At 41.3% G+C, this 23,609-nt stretch overlaps 2 protein-coding genes across 2 annotated transcripts in view; both read left to right on the plus strand.

The window, feature by feature from the left end:
• Nucleotides 1–233: 233 nt before the first annotated feature.
• Nucleotides 234–8,288, plus strand: aspa (aspartoacylase). Its single transcript, XM_080749031.1, has 6 exons — nt 234–627; nt 2,314–2,509; nt 3,980–4,073; nt 4,229–4,336; nt 5,808–5,917; nt 7,092–8,288. Exons 1-6 carry the CDS (start codon nt 383–385, stop codon nt 7,281–7,283), a joined length of 945 nt encoding a protein of 314 aa, XP_080605157.1. The 5' UTR covers nt 234–382; the 3' UTR covers nt 7,284–8,288.
• A 3,693-nt stretch (nt 8,289–11,981) lies between these two features.
• abr (ABR activator of RhoGEF and GTPase) overlaps nt 11,982–23,609 on the plus strand; it is a 159,856-nt gene continuing 148,228 nt past the window's right edge. Inside the window, exons 1-2 of the mRNA XM_080749846.1 lie at nt 11,982–12,607; nt 13,570–13,989. Coding sequence (XP_080605972.1) covers nt 12,193–12,607; nt 13,570–13,989 — 835 coding nt within the window. The 5' untranslated portion in view covers nt 11,982–12,192. The remainder of the gene's footprint in view (nt 12,608–13,569; nt 13,990–23,609) is intronic.

Raw genomic sequence — 23,609 nt, forward strand, 5'->3', positions numbered from 1 at the left:
ACATTAGAGTAATTAGACTGTGCTCAATAATGACGTGATGGTTGTAGACTAGCAATAGGACTTTGTGTTCTTAGGTCAGACTCGGACCCATCCGTGATTAATCGACAACATCCATGGTGTCAGTGGGAGGTACAGCCTTAACCCAACCCTCTTAGGAAATGTTGCCAACCAACAACCATGTAATCCACACTGCACACAACACAACACAGTTATGTACGGTGACTGGCCATAATTCTCCAGCGGCTGTGTATTACGTAAGTGTACTAGCACAGAGGGCATTTGAAGAAACGACAAGCAGTGGCTTTGTTTGTAGCTCCAGAAACTTTTATCAGCTCATCTGTGGTCTTTTTCTCTTCACAATTTCACGGTTGCTGTTCCAGCAATGTCTTCACTTAATAATAATGCCATCTGTTTCAACGAGGCGAGAAGAGTTGCTGTTTTTGGAGGCACACATGGAAATGAGATGTCAGGCGTGATGCTTGTAAACATGTGGATAAAGAATGGCACTGAGATCCAAAGGAAGGGGGTTGAGACGAGACCCTTCATAACCAACCCCAGAGCCGTGGAGAAATGCACCAGATATGTGGACACGGACCTGAACAGAGCCTTCACCACTGACAATCTAAGGTAAATGTTAGTGGACCGATGTATTTAGGCTAATACTTAAAAGTCAAGTGTTATTATCGGTCACTCTCTTTGCTCACTTGCTGAGTCATGAATAATTGGCTGACCCGGACGGACAGGACAGGTGTGAAGAGCATAAGCCTATAGGCTAATATAAATTACACTAGGCTAACCTCAATTGACACGCAGAGCCCTAACTAGATTTTCAACCGACAGCACCCGGCTGGCTTGCTTTAATGCTTTTTGATTGATTGATTGATTGATTGATTGATTACTTTAGGAAAAACACAGGACAGTAGGCCTACGGGTCACATAGCTTACACATAAAAGTCTACCAATAGGATTGAAGCCCAAGAAGGCACAATGGCTTGTTTGCGGGTCCTTTCCTTTTTAGCCGACTCAATTTATAGAGATTGCAAGGTGACCAATCTCCCAAATTTGACACGCTTGTTTTGTTGAATTTCTTTGCGACTTGTGAGTTGTGACACGGGGCGAAGGCTCCCGATGCCGCTCTGTTTGTCAGCATGCAGCCAGCTGGGAAAACGTGAACGAAACGTGACTGACAAATAGACTAAACGCGTTCAGAGCACTGAGAGCAGACCACTTTTTTGTTGGTTCTTTCATGCATGATGTGCACCACAGCGGAAAATTTAGTATTACGCAAACATAGGCATAGCCTATATAGCCTATATGATATGACTCACATCTACAACGTGTTCAGCAGCAGGGAATTGAGGAGAACTGCCACACCAACCCAGCAGAGTTCTCTTTGGTTTCATCAGCTATAATTAACATTAATAAGTAGGTTTTGTGTAAGAATAGATTTGGATGACCCCTGCCCTCACAGTGATTGTTGCCTAAATGGCATGCAATATTGATAAAGTTGTAGACCTACATTTTTAATGAATTCTTTTGCTCCTTTGGGGAGGGGGGGGGGTTAATTGATTTAATACTTTCTTTATTAACATGATTGTTAACAGTAGCCTACTGGTGGCACAATCAAACGTTATGCTTAAAAGGATAACATAAAAGTCCCTGGGGGATAGTTTTTCATTATGGTCCATCATTGTGCTCAATTCATCAGTAATAATACTGTATATAGGCCTACATAATACATACAATACAAACATTTTATCATCTTGTCATTTTAGGCAACTCTTTGAATGTGTAAGTATTGAGCAAAGCAGACAATACCACTAACTGGTATTATGCTCGACACCACATGGTGGGGGCAGTATAGGTACCGTGTCATTATACAGTAGTTTTAGAGAATGTCCTGGACTATTTTTCAAATGCTTCATTTTAACAAAGAGAGCAGCTTGTTCTGCATCTATTGAGAACATGCATAGCATATGGTCAAGTGTATTCACAACATGGAACTGTCTAGTCAAGTGCTCTTCATGTGTGTGTGTTTCTTTGGTTCAGACACGCAAGCTTTTGTTGAAGTCTTTATTATTAAAAACACATTTTTACATTGTCTTGAACATTGAATTTCGTTACCGTACATGCCATGCAAATATGTACCATCCACAACATTAGACAATGTTAAGGTTAGCGTAAATAATCAACTTATCATAGAACTTTGTTCTTTTGTCTGAACTACTTTATAAGTGGTGACATCAATATCAAGATCATTATCAAGATTCTATGACAATATGATTTTTCTCATCTTGTCTCTGTTCACTAAAGTGCCCCAAGTGGAGATGACCTGCCTTATGAGGTGCAGCGGGCCCAAGAGATCAACAGGATGTTCGGACCTAAAGGCAGCCCAGAGGCCTATGACGTTATCTTTGATCTCCACAACACTACTTCTAATATGGGCTGCAGTCTGATTCTAGAAAGTTCCAAAGACCACTTCAACCTCCAGATGATGAACTATATCAAGGTATAGTAACAGTCCTGCTTCAGCAGTGCTCAGGAGCAGTCAACTTCTCAACTTCCCTTAGAATACATTGTCACAACTGTCAAACTGATAGAATTGTTTACAAAATATAGTAAGTGGTGCTGGCTATAGTAGTGGTATACAGTAGTGGCCAATAACTGTGGTTGACTGTTTGTGTGTGCACTAGCAAGTGAATGTTCTACTAATTGTAGGCCTCTTTGGTGAAGCTCTATGAACAAAAACATAATGATCTACTTATCACTACTTATTGAACAAGTAATACATTCATACAAAGTTTAGCCAGCCAAAGGTTCTTACTGGCTTAAGACTTGTTACCCTAACTTCTTTATCCATGGCTATGACAAATTAGAAGAAAAAAAAAACACCTCATCAGCTAATATCTGCAGTGAGAAATACTACACTACTCTCATGCTAATGAATGCTCTCGCGGTGCCAGTTTCAGCAAGATGTATCATTCAGAATTTTCAGATTCCATTCCCAATTGGCTAGTAATAATGCTTTAAAAACAGCACAAACTAGAAGCAGTGCTCTTCCGAGCACAGGTCTCCACCAGGTCAGGCATGTAATGTGTTTTACATAAGTCGGCCTCCTGATGGCGCTATAAAAGGCTGATGTAAAAAATGCAGGGAAAAGGTTTTACCTTGGCTCTAAGGAGTGCGCATACAAAGTTTGACACTAATCGGTGGAGTTATAGGTGAAAACATGAATCGGCCTGTTATAGCGCCACCATGAGGCTGATTTGATTTTTCTTAAGTGGCATTTATTCCTCTGCCTATTGGGAATGTGCATGCACAATTTCACCAAAATCGCACACTGCGTTCAGGATTTCAGGCATTTTATTCAAAACTGACCAATCCTGCAAACTTTGAAAGCCAGTTTTAGCCAATCAAGATGGAATATGGAAAATCTGACACATCCATGTCGATCACATGACTGTAGAGATACTGTCTACTGATTTACGTGATTTTTGGACAAAATCTGTAGGAGTACTGGCAAAAGTTAGTTTTGCAAAAGTCGGCCTCCTGGTGGCGCTAGAACAGGCCCATGTGAAATATTTGGGGCAGAGGTTCTGAATTGGTGTCGAGGGAGTGTGTGTGCACAGTTTGGCAGCGACCGGGCCAACGGCGCCGGAGATTAGCTGGTAACGGACAAACGGACGGACGGACGGACGGACGGACGCACGCACGCACGGACGCACGCACGGACGGACGGACGGAGGGGAAAACATACTCTCCCTCAACCTTCGGCTGGTGGAGACAATCATGAATGCAGTTTCAATTGGCGAGGAACTTTGCAAGCAGTACACTCCCAGTAGACCAAGGAAGAATTGCCACCCCAAATGTTTCAAATCGGCCTCAAGGTGGCGCTACAACAGGTCATAGTTTGTATGTTGCTGCCATTACCAGCACCTCTAAAAGTGTCTGTTTTCCTACTTTTGTATTTGTTTTGCAGAAGGCCATTGCTCCAGCTAGCTGTCCTGTTCTGCTGAATGAACATCCTCTTCTGAAATATTCAACTACACGGTCTGTGGCCAAGCACCCTATTGGTGAGTCTTAAGTCCGTTCAAAATGCTCCAGTAATGATCTAATAGCAAGATAATACTGTACATTATGCTTAATGTTTAACACCATTTCCAATCAGTTATAAGCAAATAATAATAATAGTTTAATGCATGTAAATATGGATTATGTTTTATTTCAGGCCTGGAGGTTGGCCCTCAGCCTCAAGGGGTTTTAAGGAGCAACATCTTTGAATCTATGAGGGTGATTCTGAAACATGCCCTGGACTTCATTGAGCTATTTAATGAAGGTAGGGTAGACTGTAGTAACACAAATCACAGCAGCTTACAGAGCATGCCAGTGATTCAGGAGGTAGACAGTCTGGAAACAGTTTGGTTACTTGTTGTCCTTGAGCAAGACACTGAACTGCTCCTGATGAGCAGGTTGGTCTGTGAATGTTTGTGAATGTATTTGTGAAAGGGTGACTGTAAAGCACTGTTTAAGCATCGAATCACACTATACCTTTTTTCTAGCAACAGTCATAATATGCACGTTTTCAATTTCAACACAACAAAGCAATGTACAATAGTTTGTAACATGTACAAGTGCCACTGCCACTGCAGAGACGTTAGGGGTTTGAATCCCTGCGGTGCAACCAGCTTGGCTGGGCGATTCTACAAGTGTCCCCCTCCCTATTTTCTAAAGCAGAAGAACAGTGTTTGAGCATTCAGAGAACAGCGTTTCAGCATTTAGAGGACATTGTTTCAGTATTCAGAGAACTTTGTTTCAGTATTCAGAGAACATTGTTTCAGGATTCAGATGACCGTGGTTAAACATTCAGAGAACAGCGTTTCAGCAATTAGCAATAAGGCAGCTTTTCCTTCCTCCTTGTTTTTACACAAACAAGCAAACTGTGCCAAGTGTGAGTTTCAGTCTATCTACTGGACTGTTGGTGAATGACATGCTTGTTGGAAGTTGGTTAGTTTCCATGTCATCAGCATGTGTGCCAATGGTTCAGTATTCTTCTGTCCCAGGACCACACTGGTGCTAATGAATACCCTGGTGTGGTCATGAATAATTGGTTTTCCAGTTCTCTGAAAATGAAAAAGCAACTCGTTGGGTTGTATGAGATAATAACATTACATTCTATACCTTATTATTACCATTAAGTAAGGCATAGTGTACTGCAAACCAACACAGAGTAGAAGGGTTCTGTGTCACCCTGAGGGCAGAGGGCTAATTTGGCAATGTATATATATATAATGTAAATATTACTACTTATAAAATGAATAATTGAGAACAACATTTTTTTTTAAATATATTTTATTATTAACTTGCAAGCTTCCACTAAAAAGTAATGCATTAGACAATTAAACCTACTTCAAGAGAAACAAACACTGTTGCCTGATTTATGAAACAAATGCATTACATAGACAATACAGAAAAGGAGGATATGTGGAGGTATTGACAATCTGACTCTTGACATGTCTCCCATATCTCCTGTCTCTCTTCCCTCGCTTTCCTGTTTAAATAAAGCAATAACTAAAAAAAACTCTCATAAACATAGAAAATAGTTGAATGTTTTGACCTTTGCCTGATTTCATTAAATTTCAAATTAATGTTTTTTTTTTTTGACTGCTGTTGTGAACTAACTTTATATTAAATGCATGGTTGTGATAAGTAAAAGCATCCAGCCTTGGACAATTTCTAAGAATGCAGGATACTGACAGTATGTAGCTTGAACTACGACTCAGAAGGCTGCTGTTTTCTCTGTTTTGTAGGTATGGAGTTCCCTCCATGTGCCATAGACGTGTTCAGAGTCTCAGAGAGGATGGACTATCCCAGAGATACCAACGGCAACATCATTGCCATGGTGCACCCCAATCTACAGGTGAATATTAAATTAAGAACTTGTTTTTGTTATTTCTCTTATAATTAATTGCTTTTCACTAACCTGATATAATAATGAAGGGGAAAGGACAAATCTCTGGTGGATGTGAGAATATTAAATGCGAAATTTGCAGCATTTGTGGCATCCCTTGGGTGTAAGTGAAAGCGCTTATGGCTCATACATTACATTACTTTTGGATTCTTTTGTAAAATGGGCCCCTCCCGCAAACTTTTGAAGGCAATCATAGCCAGTGCTGTGATCTACCTGTCACGTGGGTATACGCCGTATGTTGTGAAGATTATTTTTTGAAAAGTGTCTGCCCTCGTGAACCTTTCAAAGTAGCGTATCTGATAGGCATTATGCACTGGCGTGGCATGAATGGCCACGGATCGTAGATTATAGTATGCCCTAAAAAGAAGATCTAGAACACACCACTGATCATAGCCAATTGGAATGGAATATGAAAAATATGAGATACATATTAATAATAATAAGCCAGCCAGCGGTTGTGTGTGTGTGGTGTGGTGTGGTGTGGTGTGGTGTGGTGTGGTCTGGTGTGGTGTGTGTGTGTGTGTGTGTGTGTGTGTGTGTGTGTGTGTGTGTGTGTGTGTGTGTGTGTGTGTGTGTGTGTGTGTGTGTGTGTGTGTGTACAGGCCTACCACTGGTCACCAGCGGTATTGCAGCTCATGCTACGGAGTATGGACACACATAGTAACATAGTGACATAGGAACGGACAAGGTCACTCTTCGGAGACGGTGTGACCACCACTCAAAAAAAAGTAAAGTGGCCTGGCATAGTGCCACTATGAGGCCAATTTGAAGAAACTGAGGTGGAGTGTGCAACTGTGCATGCAAAGTTTCATGCCGATCGTGCAGCGCTTTCCAAGATTAGCTGTACACAGTCACATGTGTACACACACACACACACACACACACACACACACACACACACACACACACACACACACACACACACACACACACACACACACACACACACACACACACACACACACACACACACGTACATAAGGACATGGAAAACATAGCCTTTGCCTCCTGTCCTGTTGGCCTGACAAAGACAATCAGGCTTTAGAAGAACAGACCTCCTTCAAGCAAGGTGTCAGGTTTCCACAAAGGCCCTCTTCAGCCTTTTTCCTTGTTGTCGTTCCAGGACTGTGACTGGGAGCCACTGAACCCTGGTGACCCTATGTTCCAAACATTTGATGGAAGGACCCTCCACTATGAAGGAACTGGCACGGTGTACCCCACTTTTATTAATGAGGCAGCCTATTATGAAAAACAACAGGCGTTCGTAACCACGAGGCGAGAGACCTTGGCAGCTAGAGCTATCAGAAAAACATAAATAATTGTTACCTACTATTCAAGAAATAGAATTTGTGGGTACGCACATTCACAGTAATGATCTCTACAGATTTTATTTTTGTTTTTAGTAAATTAAAGTCGTTTTTTTAGTGTTGATTAAATATACTACACAGACTTTTGTGTCAGGATTGGAATATATTTTAACTATGCAAACATTTTTGTGGAAATGTTGTTGGTAATACTGTGAAAGTGATTGATCTAAAAGACTATTGTTGTGGTTAGCATTTATGCTACAATTTTTTGCACTTGTGTTTAGTATATAATATTTTAAAACACTGAAGAAGCAGATGTTTTGCAGAATATAACATTCTGAAGTTGAAGTATGCTAATCTCCTTTAACTGCTCAGGAAGGCCATCTGAGGTATCGTCAATAACAACGTTTGGACCTTTTATGAAGACATGTTTGTGGCCTTTTACTGCAACAGCACACACTGCCGCTACCTACGAGTCACTTACTGTAAACCCAGTGGTGGTATTAATGGTGCTTTCCTACTGTTGCCTTGTAAACAATTATTATAATTGCATAACAGATTTTAAGAGGTTTATATATATATATATATATGTGAAATGAAAGTTACTTTGTTTCTGTGGATAGTCGGAATATGATTTGAAATGTTTTTTTTTTATAATGACACTGTATTTTGTTTTGTTATTTTTTATATTCTGAGAGAGAGAGAGAGAGAGAGAGAGAGAGAGAGAGAGAGAGAGAGAGAGAGAGAGAGAGAGAGAGAGAGAGAGAGAGAGAGAGAGAGAGAGAGAGAGAGAGAGAGAGAGAGAGAGAGAGAGAGAGAGAGAGAGAGAGAGAGAGATGAAATGTCATGGAAAGTATACTTCTTTTCTAACCTTGTTCATTCTTTGATATTGTTCAAAAATAACTTGTGGTCTTATAATGTACTTTTCTTTGAACATTACTTTTCATGGCATTTTTTACCAAGTATTGGCACATTCATTTCCAAGTCTTCAATCAATAATCAATAAATATAGCAATATCCTACACTCAATAATGTGTTTTCTACTGTGTTACCCAATTTAATTGGTGATTTCAAATGTTTAACATGTTCAACATGTTTCTCATCATGCAGCTCAAAGAACCACAAGGGGGCAGCACATAACCATTAACCTAAAAACAGTAGCCTACCAGTCAGAACATAAAAATGAGTTGTCTGTATGTGTTACACTTTTCTGTACTGTACCTTGTACGAAGGTATGCACACAAATAGAGCTTTACGGGTGTTTTCTATTGCAAATATGAAAATAAAGGACCAAATAGAACAACGGCAACTAAACAATACCATGCAGAACCTAACTCAAATAACAAGTGTGTGGGTGCAGCCCAAGGCATGCTGGGGAAATCACTCCATTCCATACTAGCATACCCCGGATACTACACACACAGTAACTCCTAAAAACACCAAGATATGCTGAGGCAGACACCTTCACTTCCCCCAGGCCTCGGAGGCTCGGATGTGCCAGTGTGAGTGAGGGATCTCACACTGACCACCAGCTGCACCTGAGAGAGTATAGACCACGTTGAGATTGGCCAGCACAGTGCATGAGTTTTGGGGAGAGCAATTTATTTATTTTATTTTATTTTATTTATTTTGTATTATTATTCTTTTTTAGATAAATTTAGAGTAGACAATTTTATTATTATGCCAATTAATCCTGCTAATGTGCGCTACTGGGTCACTATATCTATGCACTGCCAGTGAGGAGCTCCCACCAGGACAGAGCACCTGCCTCCATCCAACTACCCTCATTCAACACTACTCCCTGATAGTCTGGGGGCCTTAGGGGGATAAAATGGTCATTTCGTGCAAATCAGTCTAAAAGCCCCAAATTTTGCACAGATGTAACCCAATGATTTAGCTAGGGCGCCCGAGTCAGCGACCTTCGGGGTCGCCACAGCGGCCAAATCAAGTTGGGCTCCCATTGACACTATACAGTACTACAGGAAGAAAATACATGCTTTAAGTAGGATGTGAGGGGTCTAAATAGGGATTTGTCATGATCCTGAATCCATTGCAAGCATTTGTTTTGCACAAAAAAACATTCCTTGCGCTAAAAACGGCGCTACCAGCATGTCGACTTTTGCAAGACCCATTTTTGGAACAAAATGCCTCAAATCATGCATGCAGCGTCCGATTGCCGTGAAAGGCAGAAGAAGGCATGGCACCCTTTTCACCATGGCCTATTATTGGGCCACCAGGAGGCCCCAATAACCTACCTGACCTGGTTACTTGACCTGGCGGAGACCTGTGCTCGGAAGAGCACTGCTTCTACTTATTATGCAAATACAACGAGCAGGGAGTCTTTAAATCTGACATCAAAGATAACGTTGACTGGTGTCAGTCATATAAGACAGACAGTGGTACTTCTGAATTCCTCAGACTTGTCACATGCTTGTGAATTAGTCAGAAAGTTGATGATGAATTTCCTGTTCTCTCATCGCACACTCATGAAGTGTCTGTCTCTGGCCTCTGTATTCCTTCCTCCAACCAGGGATGTCAACAAAGCAACCGTGTTGCTTGCTAAAAATAAGTGATTTGATTGATTTGAAAATCTTTTTTGATGGAGCAACACGGTCATATGATGAAGTATAATTTTGGCTTAATGTTTGCTGATCAATGATTCCCCAGAAGAGAGAGTGTTTAGAAGCCCCAGAAGAGAGAGTGTTTAGAAGCATGCATGTTTCAGTTCTTGGCGAGGATCCAAAATGGGCACTCAGAGACATCAACTGCCCATCTTTATGCCCCCCTCCCTCCTTCTCTCCGTCCAGTGATTCCTATCTTGAATATTATAGGTTTACTGGAAATCATCTGCTTGGCTCCTCACCAGTTTGTCTGTTGAATGTAGCTGTTAGATCATATTGAGATGGTCAAGTTCAAGGTTTATTCCTTTGTGTACAACAGGCCTGCAGTGTTCTTATGGAATTATCATTACTAGAATAAAACCAAATTCCATATTCTGAAATAAATCAATCATAAGCATTAATCCAAGTGATGACATGTGTGTGCATGCTCTGGATGCATGCATGCATCAAAGAGTGAGGAATATGCATGCACAGAATCACTGATGGTAGTTAGTTGATATGCTGGAAAAACTGTTTTCCTCTGAGGCCTGGTAGCAAGTGGTCTGATAAACATTCAGGCCACTGCCCCGTCTTAATGTCTCACCGCTGAAACCACCAGGGAAGAAAATGAACCATACCCACAGGGCTTGTCTTTTACATTCCTATATTACACACGTGATGTCTGGTAAATCTCCAAAATTTATGTACTGCAATTGTGTGTCAGTGTCGGTGCTATTGTTATAACAGAGGAGCATTTGAGCACAACCATGCTGTTGATAGAGACTCTCTAATGGAGCCACAGGAGTATAGAGGGCTTGGTGTCAGTGGGCACATCATGCATACCATCTCTGAAATGTTTTATACTCACGAGTGCAGTTCTGTCTCCTCCCTGGATATCATGATACTCATATCAAATGTGTTCTGTTATAACACCATAATCTTGTAGAGGGGACACAACGCTGACCCCCAAAAAAGACACAAGTAAATGTCAAAGTGTTGTTATGATACATTTGATATAGTATATTTTGCATAGTACTGTGTTTTATTTGTCTGCATATCATTTAATGTTTTATGAATTGAGAAAAAAGGGACCCCAATTTAAACAAGCCCAAAAGCTTTCTTGTGGTCTTTATTCTTTTAGTTGACCTTGTATCAGTGAACTATTTACTGTCCTGTACTTTTCCCATCAATTCAATCTGAGTGACAATGCATTTATTTCATATTTACCCACCATTTACCACTGCTAGTAGAGCAACAATCAAAATCATACTCATCATGATTATGTTATTTGAATTTCATATTTTATCTTTAACTCCTGGAATATCCTTTTCATATGATCGATAAGATGTAGTTATTTGTGTTTATTTTAGATAATTAGCTTTTTGAACCTACCTGATATATCACTGGACACTGGTATATCCAGGGGGGTTGATTTACTGTAGCCTACCTACACAACCATCCTCTGATACAGTCAGAGACAGAAATGTGAAAATTGATAGTGTTGTTGTTTGTGGAGAATTAAGAATTCAGCATAGCCAGTATTCTCTACTGAACAGTCCAGACATCTCTTTGGCTATATGCTTGTTTTGGTGTGCAGCAAAGACTGCAGTCCTAAGTTAACATAGGCTACTGTATTTTATTGAGAAGCTACTGCAACCACTGCTAAAGCTGCTCAGCACCACACACAGCAGGCCTAAACTAATTAGTAATTACAAAAGCAAGAAATTAGATGAGCAGTTAGTAGGCTACTGTAATAACCTTGCGTCACAGGCTTAGAAGTTCGAGTTATTAATTAAATGATAGTGCAGTGGATGGGGAGCCAAACAAATGTTTACACACATCCATCAGCAGCCAGGTGCCCACTTGGCATTACTGACCCCAAAAGGCAGGTAAGCTTTAAAACCACTCTCTTTAAAAGCCTTATTTATAATTCGCCGTGCTATACGTGCCGCGTGCCGAAATTGGGAGACGTACAAGCTCACAGCGCGTCGAGAAGCGACGCGTTGTGAGCTTGTAGGTCTGCTAATTTCATCATAGCCTTGTCTCAAAATACACCCGGAAGCATCCAGCAACTTGAGTGTGTACTGTGTGTAGGACAGTGCAAAGTTGTCATCAGTGCCTCCGCAGACCTGCTGCGATAGCTGTACATGAAACTCAACATGAGCAAGTTTTTGTGATGATAGGCGGCAGACGAGACTAGTCACTAGTCTATACATTTAGAATCGCCATTGACTGTCTGTGTAACTTGTTGGCGAAGACAAGATCGGAGGAGGCGTTGAGGCTGCAGTACAGTTCGAGAGACGCGACGACAACAAAAATGTGGGAGCAGGAGGAATTCGAAAAGCACTGGAAGAGTGAATTTCCCGACGCCGGGGAAGTCCCCAAAATGGACTTAAACTCAGTGGAAGATATAGAGAGCGAGTTGGACAAATGCAAAGGGAATCTCAAAAACCTCCAACGGGCGCTCTCGGAGGAGAAATTCAAGGTGATTTACCTACAGACCACCGTCGCCCGACAGAAGAGAAGTAACCAAGAAGAGGGGAGGTTTGGAGATAAGGATGAAAACTTTAACGCCGACAACGGTGGGCTTCACAAGACTGAGGATAATAAGGATGGTGGTGAGGAAAGTACGAAGGCGCACGGAAGCATGAAAGTCCATGCGCCCGGGGGTAACCAAGGCAATGTTGTGAACTCTTTTGGCCCGGACCCGAGCAAGAGCAGCAGCAGGACAGGTAAACACAACAGGAGATGCAGCGATCTTGATTTTTCACTTTCGATCCGATATTACCGATATGACAGAATCAATACCGATACCGAACCGATACTACTGCATTTCTACTGCATAGTGTTCTATCCGTCTGTCATTCAATGTTATATGAGATATTTCAATGGTTGGAAATAAGCCAATTAAGTGCTTTTCTAGGATCTCCTTTTAGTTGACCTTGTACCAGTGAACTGTACCGTCATGAAACTGTACCTTTTTCTATGCAAACTTCTAATAAAGTCTTCAATCAATCAATACATATACGATATACCGATTGATATAGCACATATTTGATATATTTATATATGAAATATTAAAGGCTATATAAATAATAAGTACATTAAATACTTCTACATCTGTCATTTTCTGCAATCCGATCCAATCTACGTTTTTGTAAATCTGAAGATCGTATCGGTGGCATCCCTAAAACAGTGGTGTAAGTGACTAATTACATTTACTCAAGTACTGTACCATAAATACAATTTTGAATATGTCCAATTTCCAATACTTTCACTTCTACTTCACTATACATCCAAATATCGTACTTTTACTCCACTGCAATTATTTGAAAACTTTAGTTACTAGTTACTTTGTAGATTTGGATTATTATTACAAAACATACTTTAATCACTTCGGCCCTATATACATTTCAGCCATTTGGAAATAGCCGATCTACAAGCTCATTGTGAGCTTTTATAGATCTTCTATTTTCAAAATATTTTTATACATTTGAAAACTTCAAATGGATCTCTGCATAACGAGTGCTTTCTACTTTTGGTACTTTTAGTACATTTGATTCCAATACTTTTGTACTTTTACTCAAGAACATTTTTTATTCCAGACGTTTACTTGTAAAGGAGCGTTTCTGCATTGCAGTATTGATACTTTTACTTAAGTAAAACATTTGAGTACTTTTTCCCACCACTGCAGGTAAGCCTGGCCCTGTGCCACCGAAGAAGCCCAGCTTTATGAAAAACAACACCGCCTCAACCGGCATCTCTCAGCCGGATGGAAACTGCATCGGGAAACCGAACACCGTCCGCGACAACCGAGAGGCCACCAGTGACCACGAGTACGAGGACGCAGAGCTGAACGAGAATTTTGTTAAGGGCAACCTGGTGGCCCCCAAGATCTCCAGCAGCTGTGACAGCCTGGGCTTGCCGGCGAATACTCCTCACAGAGACTCTCTGCGGCCTTTCCGGCTGAGCAGGGACCAGGACTCCAGTGATGACGGGAGACTGTCACCATCCTCCTTGGTCCCCCGCGGGTCAGGATACAGCACACCTGACAGACGCAGTGATGGCTACCTGAGTTCAGACCGCGAAGATTCCTCCTCTCCTCTCCCATACCGTAAGAAAAACCAAGACTGCACGTTACACATGATTTCAAATCACATGCCAATTGGCTCAGATTTGAAGTAGGCCAGTGGGTGTTGTTGATGTAATGATCAAGCTGTTATCATCCAGTGTCCGTAACTTGTCTGTTCATGATTTAGACTCTCATGATTTTTTTCTTCTCATCATTTGTCTCTTTAAGTAGATCATTTCCAAATTGTTTGGCAGTAGGCCTGCCCCACATGCATGTCAGATAGAGCAGAGGGTTCAGATAAGGACATCTTCAGGCACATGCATGTGCCCCAACAAAACATATCCATGGATACCTTTTGTTGGGGCTGGGGTACCAATAAGTTCTTTTTTTTCTCATGGTTACAGTGTGAGAACAAAAAAAGTAAGACACATTTATACCACTGAATCCGATTATTTGTTGTGGGGATTTGCAGATTGTTACTTATCCCACATTTTTAGACTACATACAGTAGCTAATATTTGCACTGACTTGACTTAACTTTCATTATAAAATACTCTCACACCAATCACAAAAACAAAACAAATAAAAAACAAATACTTTTTTCTTCTTCCAACTAAACACTATATTCCAAGACACACAGTCTGGACACACTTTCCCTTCTAGGTAGCCTGCTGCCTAATGGTCCCAGGAGTGATAATACAGTGACTAATAGAGAATGAAAAATTAAGTCTGAAAACAGGAAGCACAATATACACAAGACAGAGTTGCACAATGATCTATGATTGCTATGAGACTTCCTCATACATTTGCCAATCTGGTAGTTATTTTCATCACACATCACAAGTGATCACAATGGGTGGTTGTTTTTTGATTGACCACAGTGAATATTACATTTTCCAGACTTCTTTATACTAAGTTCATCAAGTAGGCTTTGATTGATTCATTGAATACATTATTAGTCAAAAAACTTTAAGCGTTTAGGCTGAAAGGATGACACAAAAAAGGGACTTGTCTTCATTGTGGTCCTATGTATTCAATTCATCAACAGGGCATAGAATATTAACACATTATTTTCTATCCTGAGTGTAGAATCAGATTTAGATCTGCACAAGAAGCATTCAGCTGTTATATGGCAGAGGGAAAAACACATGATGAGAACCCCAATTTGGATAAGTTATTCAGAAGGGAGTCGGTATGAGACAATGAGGCGTTTTTCCACGCGGTAATGATCAAGTACTATAACTGTAATGCTGCTGAGATGGCGTTCTACTACATGTATATGGCACTCAGAATTTTAAACATTGTCTGAGGCAACCACTTCGGTGCAGTTTCACTGCTCCACAGAGGCAAGATGGAGTTTTGAAATAATTGTGAGAAAGAATGGAATGTTGTTGGACTATGTATGTATCCAACATTACAAGGATGTATCCATGGAGAGACGTTCCCTCTACAATTGTCTATGCTTCATTGAGCCCGAGTGGGTACATACGGGTAAAAGACGTCTTTGAAAGAAAGCAGTTGCAAATTACTCACTTCTAAGAGCTTCTTATTGTCAATGTCAACTACCATCTTTCTGTGTCTCAGATGTTGAAATCTAGAACCGTAAAGTTGCTGACAGTCGATGAATCAAATAGTGTGTAGATGTTTATCATCACTTACAGTGAGTCATTTCAGTTTCACTTCTCCGCTCACAATCCAACCCCGTCGCCTGGGATAATGAAGAAGACTTAATTGGACTAAAAACAGTGGAACATCTGGAAAGGAGTAGGAGGAATTATGGCTTTTCTTCTTTTGTCTCTCTGACCACTGGCTGTGTAGGGAAAGGTTTTTGTATTGGCTCCTGGTCATTCAGTTAGTATTGTGGTAAATGCAGCCCTCCATCCACACACACACACACACACACACACACACACACACACACACACACACACACACACACACACACACACACACACACACACACACACAGCTAGAGGCTGTGTCATGCCTGGGGTCTTGTTCACACCAGTTTGCGCAGCAGGAAGATCCATCCAGTGTGGTCATGTGACATAAAAGAAGACATAAGCCCAGTCTCACCATGTGCCCCTGATTCATGGCTGATTCAGAACTGAGACTGAACCTTGCCTAATGTGTTGGTTTAGAAGAGATTAGAGAACATTTACCTCAGTTTGAAGGTCGGGTGATGCAGTGTTCATTTTGTGAAAAACTACAAGAGTAACAGAGGTCTGATTCTATTTGTTGTTGTTTTAGCATTTGATTTTCCTCAATGCAGATTGGCATGCATTTAATAGAACACCCTCAGAGGCCTCCTGTAGATTCATATCATATTCCTGCTGGCAGCCATCTAGCTATTTAAGGAATTTTGAAATCAGATGTCTTGAAAACAAGGATGAATATGTGAGAACACTGACTTACAGTACACTGGGTTTATTTTTAGTACATATTAACCACTTTGATCTTCCTATACTAGGATGTGTTATTTTTATACAGTGTACTAAGCTTAATAGTTCTTTGGCTTGTGGGCTGCCAGACATTTTAATCTGAAATTCTACTACAAGGTATCCTTTTTAGAAAGATTTACTTTTTGTAACTAGAACTGAAGGATTACTATAACCGGACAGATGGATAGCTTTTTCCGTGTTCCTCTTACCTATAACTGGAGGGATAGCTATGGCTGTGTGAGACATAGATGCATGTTCCCTTGCTAATATCACTGACACCCATGCTTGCTTTGTAATTCCCAGAGAATATTGCTCACACTGTATACTATCTTTTGTTGGTGTGTGGTCGTTAGTGAATGATGAAAGTATAGGTTAGTCTAGGGGTCTTTTTTTCTACCATCAGTCCATCATACACTGACCAACTGCTTTATCTAAACAAACTAAATTATTGTGTGTTTTTAAATATTGTAATGGGATGGTTTCATCAAGGTCAAATATTTTATTTATTGTTGTAAATGAGTAGAACCTGACCATAACCTCTGTGGCACCACTATATGAAGGATTGTTTATTTTGACATGGGTAGATTTGCCAGTATTTGCCATGGGTTTTCTAACAGATTAAAGCCTGTCATCATTCAGTGCTTTGTTTTCCTATTACATCAACAACTTGAGCCTTTCATGGAACACTAGCAATATTTAGGTGAGATTGACAAGCAGCATGTTCCTGTCGGGTGTGACAGGCCATGCTAACCTATTGTTCCCTAATCCTAATTGTTTTAATCTGTAGCACATAGTTTAAAATCGGCAGTATTACAGGTCCTTCACACAGGCTGCAGATAGGCGGCAAGTGCCATTGACATCAATTAAGAGTTGTGCAATCTTGTTGTGGTCTGGTGTGGCAGTGAGTGCAGCACATCTCCACTGTCTGCTGCTGCGCTCAACCAAAGTTCAACCAAATTCTTCATCCAGCCGCTGACCTTTCAACAAGCCGCCAGACTGAACACACTCAAAGAATTATGCCCCAAACTGCCTCCCAGTTTTTATAAATTCCAATGTGAGAAGAGAGATACTACTTTTTAAGCATTACCTGTGAATTCAAAGATTAGAGAACAGACATATCTTTGTTCCATTTCTGGACAGAGGATCATTTCTTACTCTGGCCCCTTTCTCTCTTACAGTTTTCTGTCAGAGAGAAAGGAGCTTGTCTAGGCCCAGGGCTTGTCTAGGCCCGTCCTGAAAATCTTGTATGATGTGGTGCTGCAAGCCGATTGCAGTGTTCGCATTGTGAGGAGTTAAAATGTGTCAGTGTATGGTATTTACGTAGTATTATATTTACTTTCCAAATGAACATACATGGTATTTTTGGTATGACAAACTTAAACCTATCAAAGTATCAGTTTTCAAGGCTCGTGTCGTGTATAGTATTTTATACTGTCCATCTGTAGGACATGTTATGGCTAAACGTGTCCAACACAACACTTCTTATAATATTACCACTTTGTTCGAGGGATGATTGTTTGAAGCACATACAGTCTGATTCTAAATCAGGCTAGTTTTCTGGGTGGAAACTGGAAACAACCCTATATGCAAGCACAGTGGCGCGCCACTGCTGCTGAAATTTGAGCGCCACTGTTGAACATTTCTGTTAATTATTATTATTATTATTTATATATTTGTATTTATTCTTAACAATGCAAGATGGCTCCAACTTCGTAATCGTAAGTTATATTTTACGCTTCGAACGCTTCATATCCTGGTACACTCTGGAGAGGAGACAGCAGTCAGACCCATTTAAAGTCAAGAGAGTTATGACACTCTTTGATATTGCCGCGATTCACGACCATGCATGTTACTACTTAATCACTGACGCCTGTCATTCTCTAAAGCTGCATCCAAACCTGAAGCCATTTCTTCTATTCTAGTCGCTTCTGTCGCTTCACTTTGGTTGCGCAGGTCCGCGTTGGTAAAAAATCATGTCCCGTTGGAATCAAGGCGAAAGTCCCAACTTCAAACACCAAAAACATGTCCGTGTCTCTGGACAACATCAACGCTGATTGGCTGTCAGGACGCGATGGGTGGAGTGGGGGTGAAGCGGAGGTCGCTTCAGTTGGATTTTTCCAAGTGGGGCGATGATACGAGGCGACCGTTCGCGCCGCCCCTTTCGGATCGTTCGCGCCGCGCTCGGTCACGTGCTGTCTCGTCTTTGCATTCACTTTGTATGTAATCGCGCCACTCGAACCATCCACGTTTGAACCCAGTTTAACCCTGCTCCAGATTTAACCTAATCTCAATCTGGCCTGCCTGTTCTAGAGCACATGTGGACAAATCGGCTTTTGTGGTTGTCAGTGTCTGCTTCTTTGTTGGTCAATGGACAAGTTAACATTTATGTGTTCTCTGTTATTTCTTAGGGTAACTACTTGTGCATTTATCAGGTGATTATCCTGACATAGAATGATGTCAAGTCGGGCAACTGGTCTTTCATACCGCCACAATAGTTTTGTGAAAACGATGTATTATACGGCAATGAGGGCATGTGAAAACACCCAAAAAACTAAACTCCCGGCAAGTTGCTAATTATTATGCTAATTATTTTGCAGGAACAATTCCGGAACTGCAATGAAAACATGCCTTTAAACAGTTAAGGCCCACAAAGCAGAAAGCACTGGCTGTAAATTGCCAATAATGTCGATCCTGAGTTCTGACCCTGTGTTAGCTTAGCAAGTAATGTGTTGTTGTAGTTAACTTGCATGGGGATGCACACAGGATGTCTGCATGAAAGGGGGATAAGGAGTGGGCCTTGTGAGCTTGCACCACAACTTGGTTTTCAGAAAATATGTGTAGGTGAGAACATATTGATGTAGGTTGGATGTGTGTATATTAGAGATGCACCGATCAGGTTTTTTGGGGCCGATACCGATCACCGATCAGCTGGAATCAATATCTGCCGATACCGATATTACCGATCGATCAAAGCACCGATATTACCACCGATATTACCGATCGATCACAGCGTGAAATCCATAAATTCTTCTATTGTGTCACTGTCGGAGCATTTATATATTTAATGATTCCTCTTACACAACATTGACATTGTATATATTAATTCAATTCAACTTTATATTTTAAGGTCATGATTTGATTCGATTCTCAATATGATATATTATCGTAAATCATTTTAGTCCTAGGAAAATTCCTCCTCAAGAAAAACAAAACAAAAAGGTTTTCTCATAAAGACAGTGGCAATATTGTCTATCCTTCATTATTTTCAAGGTTATTTGGCTATAATGGTTAATAGCAACAATAATAGGCCAAATAGGCCCTTAAGATTTTCTGTACACTATATACATATTTGGGGTCCTTGCTCTTGGCATGAAAATGTTTGAGAACCACTGTTCTTAAACAATATCAGACAACAACATTTCTGTTTGACTGACCTTCCCAGTTTTTTATTTTTTATAGACCTGTTTGCTGGAAAAAACAGGATATGGCAACACTTTTTATAGACCTGTTTGCTTGTTTCTGTCGCAGAAACTAAATGGCAACGCGTCATCCTCCTTACATCTAGTGCTAACGGTTAGCACCTGTGGAAATGACTGTTTTAAACTATATAAGGGAACTACAAACGTTATCCTTAGATCGACAACAACTACCTCCAACTGTTGTCCTCCAATGACTTTGGAATTATGTTTTTTGGAATTAAGTTTAACATCAACGTTACAGCCTCTCTCTCTTCTCTCACGTCGCAGAGAGAGAGAGAGAGAGAGAGAGAGAGAGAGAGAGAGAGAGAGAGAGAGAGAGAGAGAGAGACGAGCGGAGCCTCGTTAACCCAAAGAGAGAGAGAGAGAGAGAGAGACACGAGCGGAGCCTCATTAACCCAAAGAGAGAGAGAGAGAGAGAGAGACACGAGCGGAGCCTCGTTAACCCAACACAGCTGAAAACGCATTCATCTGATCACTCAAATCGTGGATTTTACTTTGAGAAGTCAACACCTACAAAGGTAGAAGTAGGCTACTATTCCAATGGTGTATCCAATATGTTTAAAACAAACAACTTTCATCTCACTCTGTCCCCCTTTCTTCGGTGCATGTCTGTGTGTGGTGTGGGAGGAGGGGGGGGATTAAGTGGCTCACAGACAGAAGTGAACATGGAGCCGCACGCACGCACGCACACACACACACACACACACACACACACACACACACACAAGAGAAGAGAGGAGAACAGAGCTCTCCTTCGTCAGAAGCACGCATGCACAACGCGCACGTGAATCGAACGTCAACGTCCCTTTTGCTTCAATCCCTTGATCGGCTCGCTTTGATCCAATTATGGAAACACCGATCAAAACCGATATGGCCTTGATCGGCCGATCTGATATCGGAACCGATCAATCGGTTCACCTCTAGTGTATATCAGAGGTGTGAAATGTGAAGGTCATGATTTGACGAGCTTGAACTTGACATCCTAGATGTATTTATGTTTTCCTTTCATTGCACTCCTACACTTAAGTTGTGCGTACATACAGTACATGTAGCACCACAGTTGCTTGCTATTACCGTATTTTCCGGACTATAAGGCGTGCTTAAAAGCCTTTAATTTTCTCAAAAAACTACAGTGCGCCTTATAGTCCAGTGCGCCTTATATATGGATCATTCATTGACATTGACATTCCCTTTAGCACAGCTCCATCTGTTGGATGCATAACGCAACGGTAGCGTCTATTATGTGCGCCTTATAGTCAGGTGCGCCTTATATATGAAAACAGTTTGAAAATAGACCATTCATTAACAGTGCGCCTTATAGTCAGGTGCGCCTTATAGTCCAGAAAATACTGTACCTTATTATTGTTTAGGCTATACTCAGTGATGACTGATGTACAGTACATATGGTACATGTGCCCGCATGCCCTCTGATTAGTCTGACATCAACATCAACATTGCATGTGGCTTAGCTTAGATATGACTGAAACCTGTGGCAGTAAGGAAAGTTGTTCTTAAGGTGTCATCATAGTCATAACCTGAACATTCTGATGGTGATAATTATGCTGCTATGGTTACTGATAATTACCCTTAGTCCAGTAATGTGGATTGTGGTCTATGTTATCTAGGTATTTTGTCATTTCTTTGCTTTTGTTTTTGTTTCTCCTAAGCCACCAGCGGGGGAAAAGGTTAATGTGTGGTCCTGGATTCAATATGAAATTGTATAATGTCCATGATATAATATATAATATTACACTCTGTATAATATATAATGTAAAAATAATATACTGCATAACATAAGAGGTATCCTCTATGCCCAATGCTTTTTACATTAAGACTCTACTGGTCCTGTTTCACTTTCACTTTCCTGTTTATAGGACGCTGGCACTCAGCATTTCCTGTGTGTGTGTGTGTGTGTGTGTGTGTGTGTGTGTGTGTGTGTGTGTGTGTGTGTGTGTGTGTGTGTGTGTGTGTGTGTGTGTGTGTGTGTGTGTGTGTGTGTGTGTGTGTGTGTGTGTGTGTGTGTGTGTGTGTGTGTGTCCTACATGTCCATTCATCCATTTGTAGACAGAAGTATTGGCCTGTTCCCAGCAGAGGTTTCTGTTTAATAGTGGTGCTTGATTGATTGTGAGAAAAGCTTTGTCGTTAGTGGAAGAAGAGAAGCGCTGGGGATTTACTGGAGATGACTCATATGAGATGAGCATCCTGGCTCCCTTCACAATACATTGTTAATCATCATCATCACTGCTCCCATCTCTCCATACAGTGGAGTTTACTGCAGTAGGTTCACCCCCACCTCTTGGGTCTGAGTCAACCCTGACCCATCTCATGAACAGACCTAAACAACTTGCTAGCCAATTGAAATCATGCTGTATGAAACTGTGTGAGACGTTGGTTAAGACGTGTTCTCACGTTGTGGTTTTCCTGTCAGTTGACTGATTTGAAGTGATGCCTCTGTATCATCAGTGATCAGATTAGGCTTTAGTGGCAGAGGATTCGTTACCAAGGCACACAATTTTGGCGTTGCTTGCCTGACGCACTGTATATATTGTGCTAATGTAAATTAAATGGTCAGAATTTGTTCACAGAGAGACAATCTGATGTTTGGCAATATTGTTTAATTGTAACATAAGGTGTAGCACGGAGACTTCGACATAGTGCAGGGAGGTACCGTATGTGTTACTGTGCTGTGTATGCATCTACAGTCTTCTCTGACACAATGACAGCGATCCTGTGCCACATTACTCCACCTAATGACTTTACAACTACTCCCACCGGAGTTGGGAATTGGATGATCAATATACTATAATCTCATGGTATTTGCTAGGGCTGCCCCTAAAATATGACGAATCAAATGATCATCAGTTGCCTGAGAGGTCTGTTGACTGATGACTTGCATTATTGTTTTAGGACACACCAATGCATGTTTATCATGTCCAGTAAACAATGCAAGCTCCACATCTGCCTTCAATCCCACATGCTACCGAAGCTCTCTGAATTGTGAACTTCTATTCTGTGACCTATATCCAATGTTTTCTTCATTTATATACTTTTCTTTTTAAATTCATTGCCAAAGGAGGAGCAGTTTTATGTCATTTATTGATAGGACAGTAGACTGAAAGGAAATGGGGAGAGAGATGGCGAGTGACACGCAGCAACGGTTGTCGGGATCGGGATTCGAACCTGCGACACGCTGTCAAGGCATCAGAGTCTATCTATGTGGTATGCTCCTGGTCCGATTGGCCAGCCGTCGCCTCTATATAAGAAATTCTGAGAATGCTGTTTATAGATTACAGCTCAGCGTTCAACACCATAGGCCCCTCCATACTTGACACCAAGCTCGTAACTAGGGCTCAACCTTAACCTGTGCAGCTGGATCCTAGACTTTCTGTTGGAGTGAGCACCAGGTAGTGAGGATGGGCTCCGCCTCCAACAACACTGCCCCCCTGACCCTCCACATATCAGTCCCTACAGGGCTGCATTCTGAGTCCTCTCCTCCACTCCACTGGCCACGCTCAGCTGCATCCATAAGTGGTCAAGTTCTCTGGCAACACAACAGCGATCATTGACGACAATGAGACAGCCTAGGCGTTGAGAGGTTGAGGTTGAGAACTTGACCCAATGGTGCAAGGAGAACAACCTGTCTCTTAACACATTGGGTGCCCACGATGAATGTAAGGGTTAATTTGCTGGTGCCCATGGCAACCCGCCATTTTGCCTACCTTCGAGGTCCTGGTGGAAAAAG

This window comes from Nannobrachium achirus, assembly GCF_963921795.1.
Source record: "Nannobrachium achirus genome assembly, chromosome: 19".
NCBI classification, from domain to species: domain Eukaryota; kingdom Metazoa; phylum Chordata; class Actinopteri; order Myctophiformes; family Myctophidae; genus Nannobrachium; species Nannobrachium achirus.

What these genes read in the sequence shown, in the direction of transcription:
- aspa (XM_080749031.1), top strand. Translation starts at nt 383, where the DNA reads ATGTCTTCACTTAATAATAATGCCATCTGTTTCAACGAGGCGAGAAGA. An exon ending in CATTGAGCTATTTAATGAAG is followed by an intron (nt 4,337 to 5,807) that starts GTAGGGTAGACT and finishes TCTGTTTTGTAG; the next exon opens with GTATGGAGTTCCCTCCATGT. An exon ending in TGGTGCACCCCAATCTACAG is followed by an intron (nt 5,918 to 7,091) that starts GTGAATATTAAA and finishes TTGTCGTTCCAG; the next exon opens with GACTGTGACTGGGAGCCACT.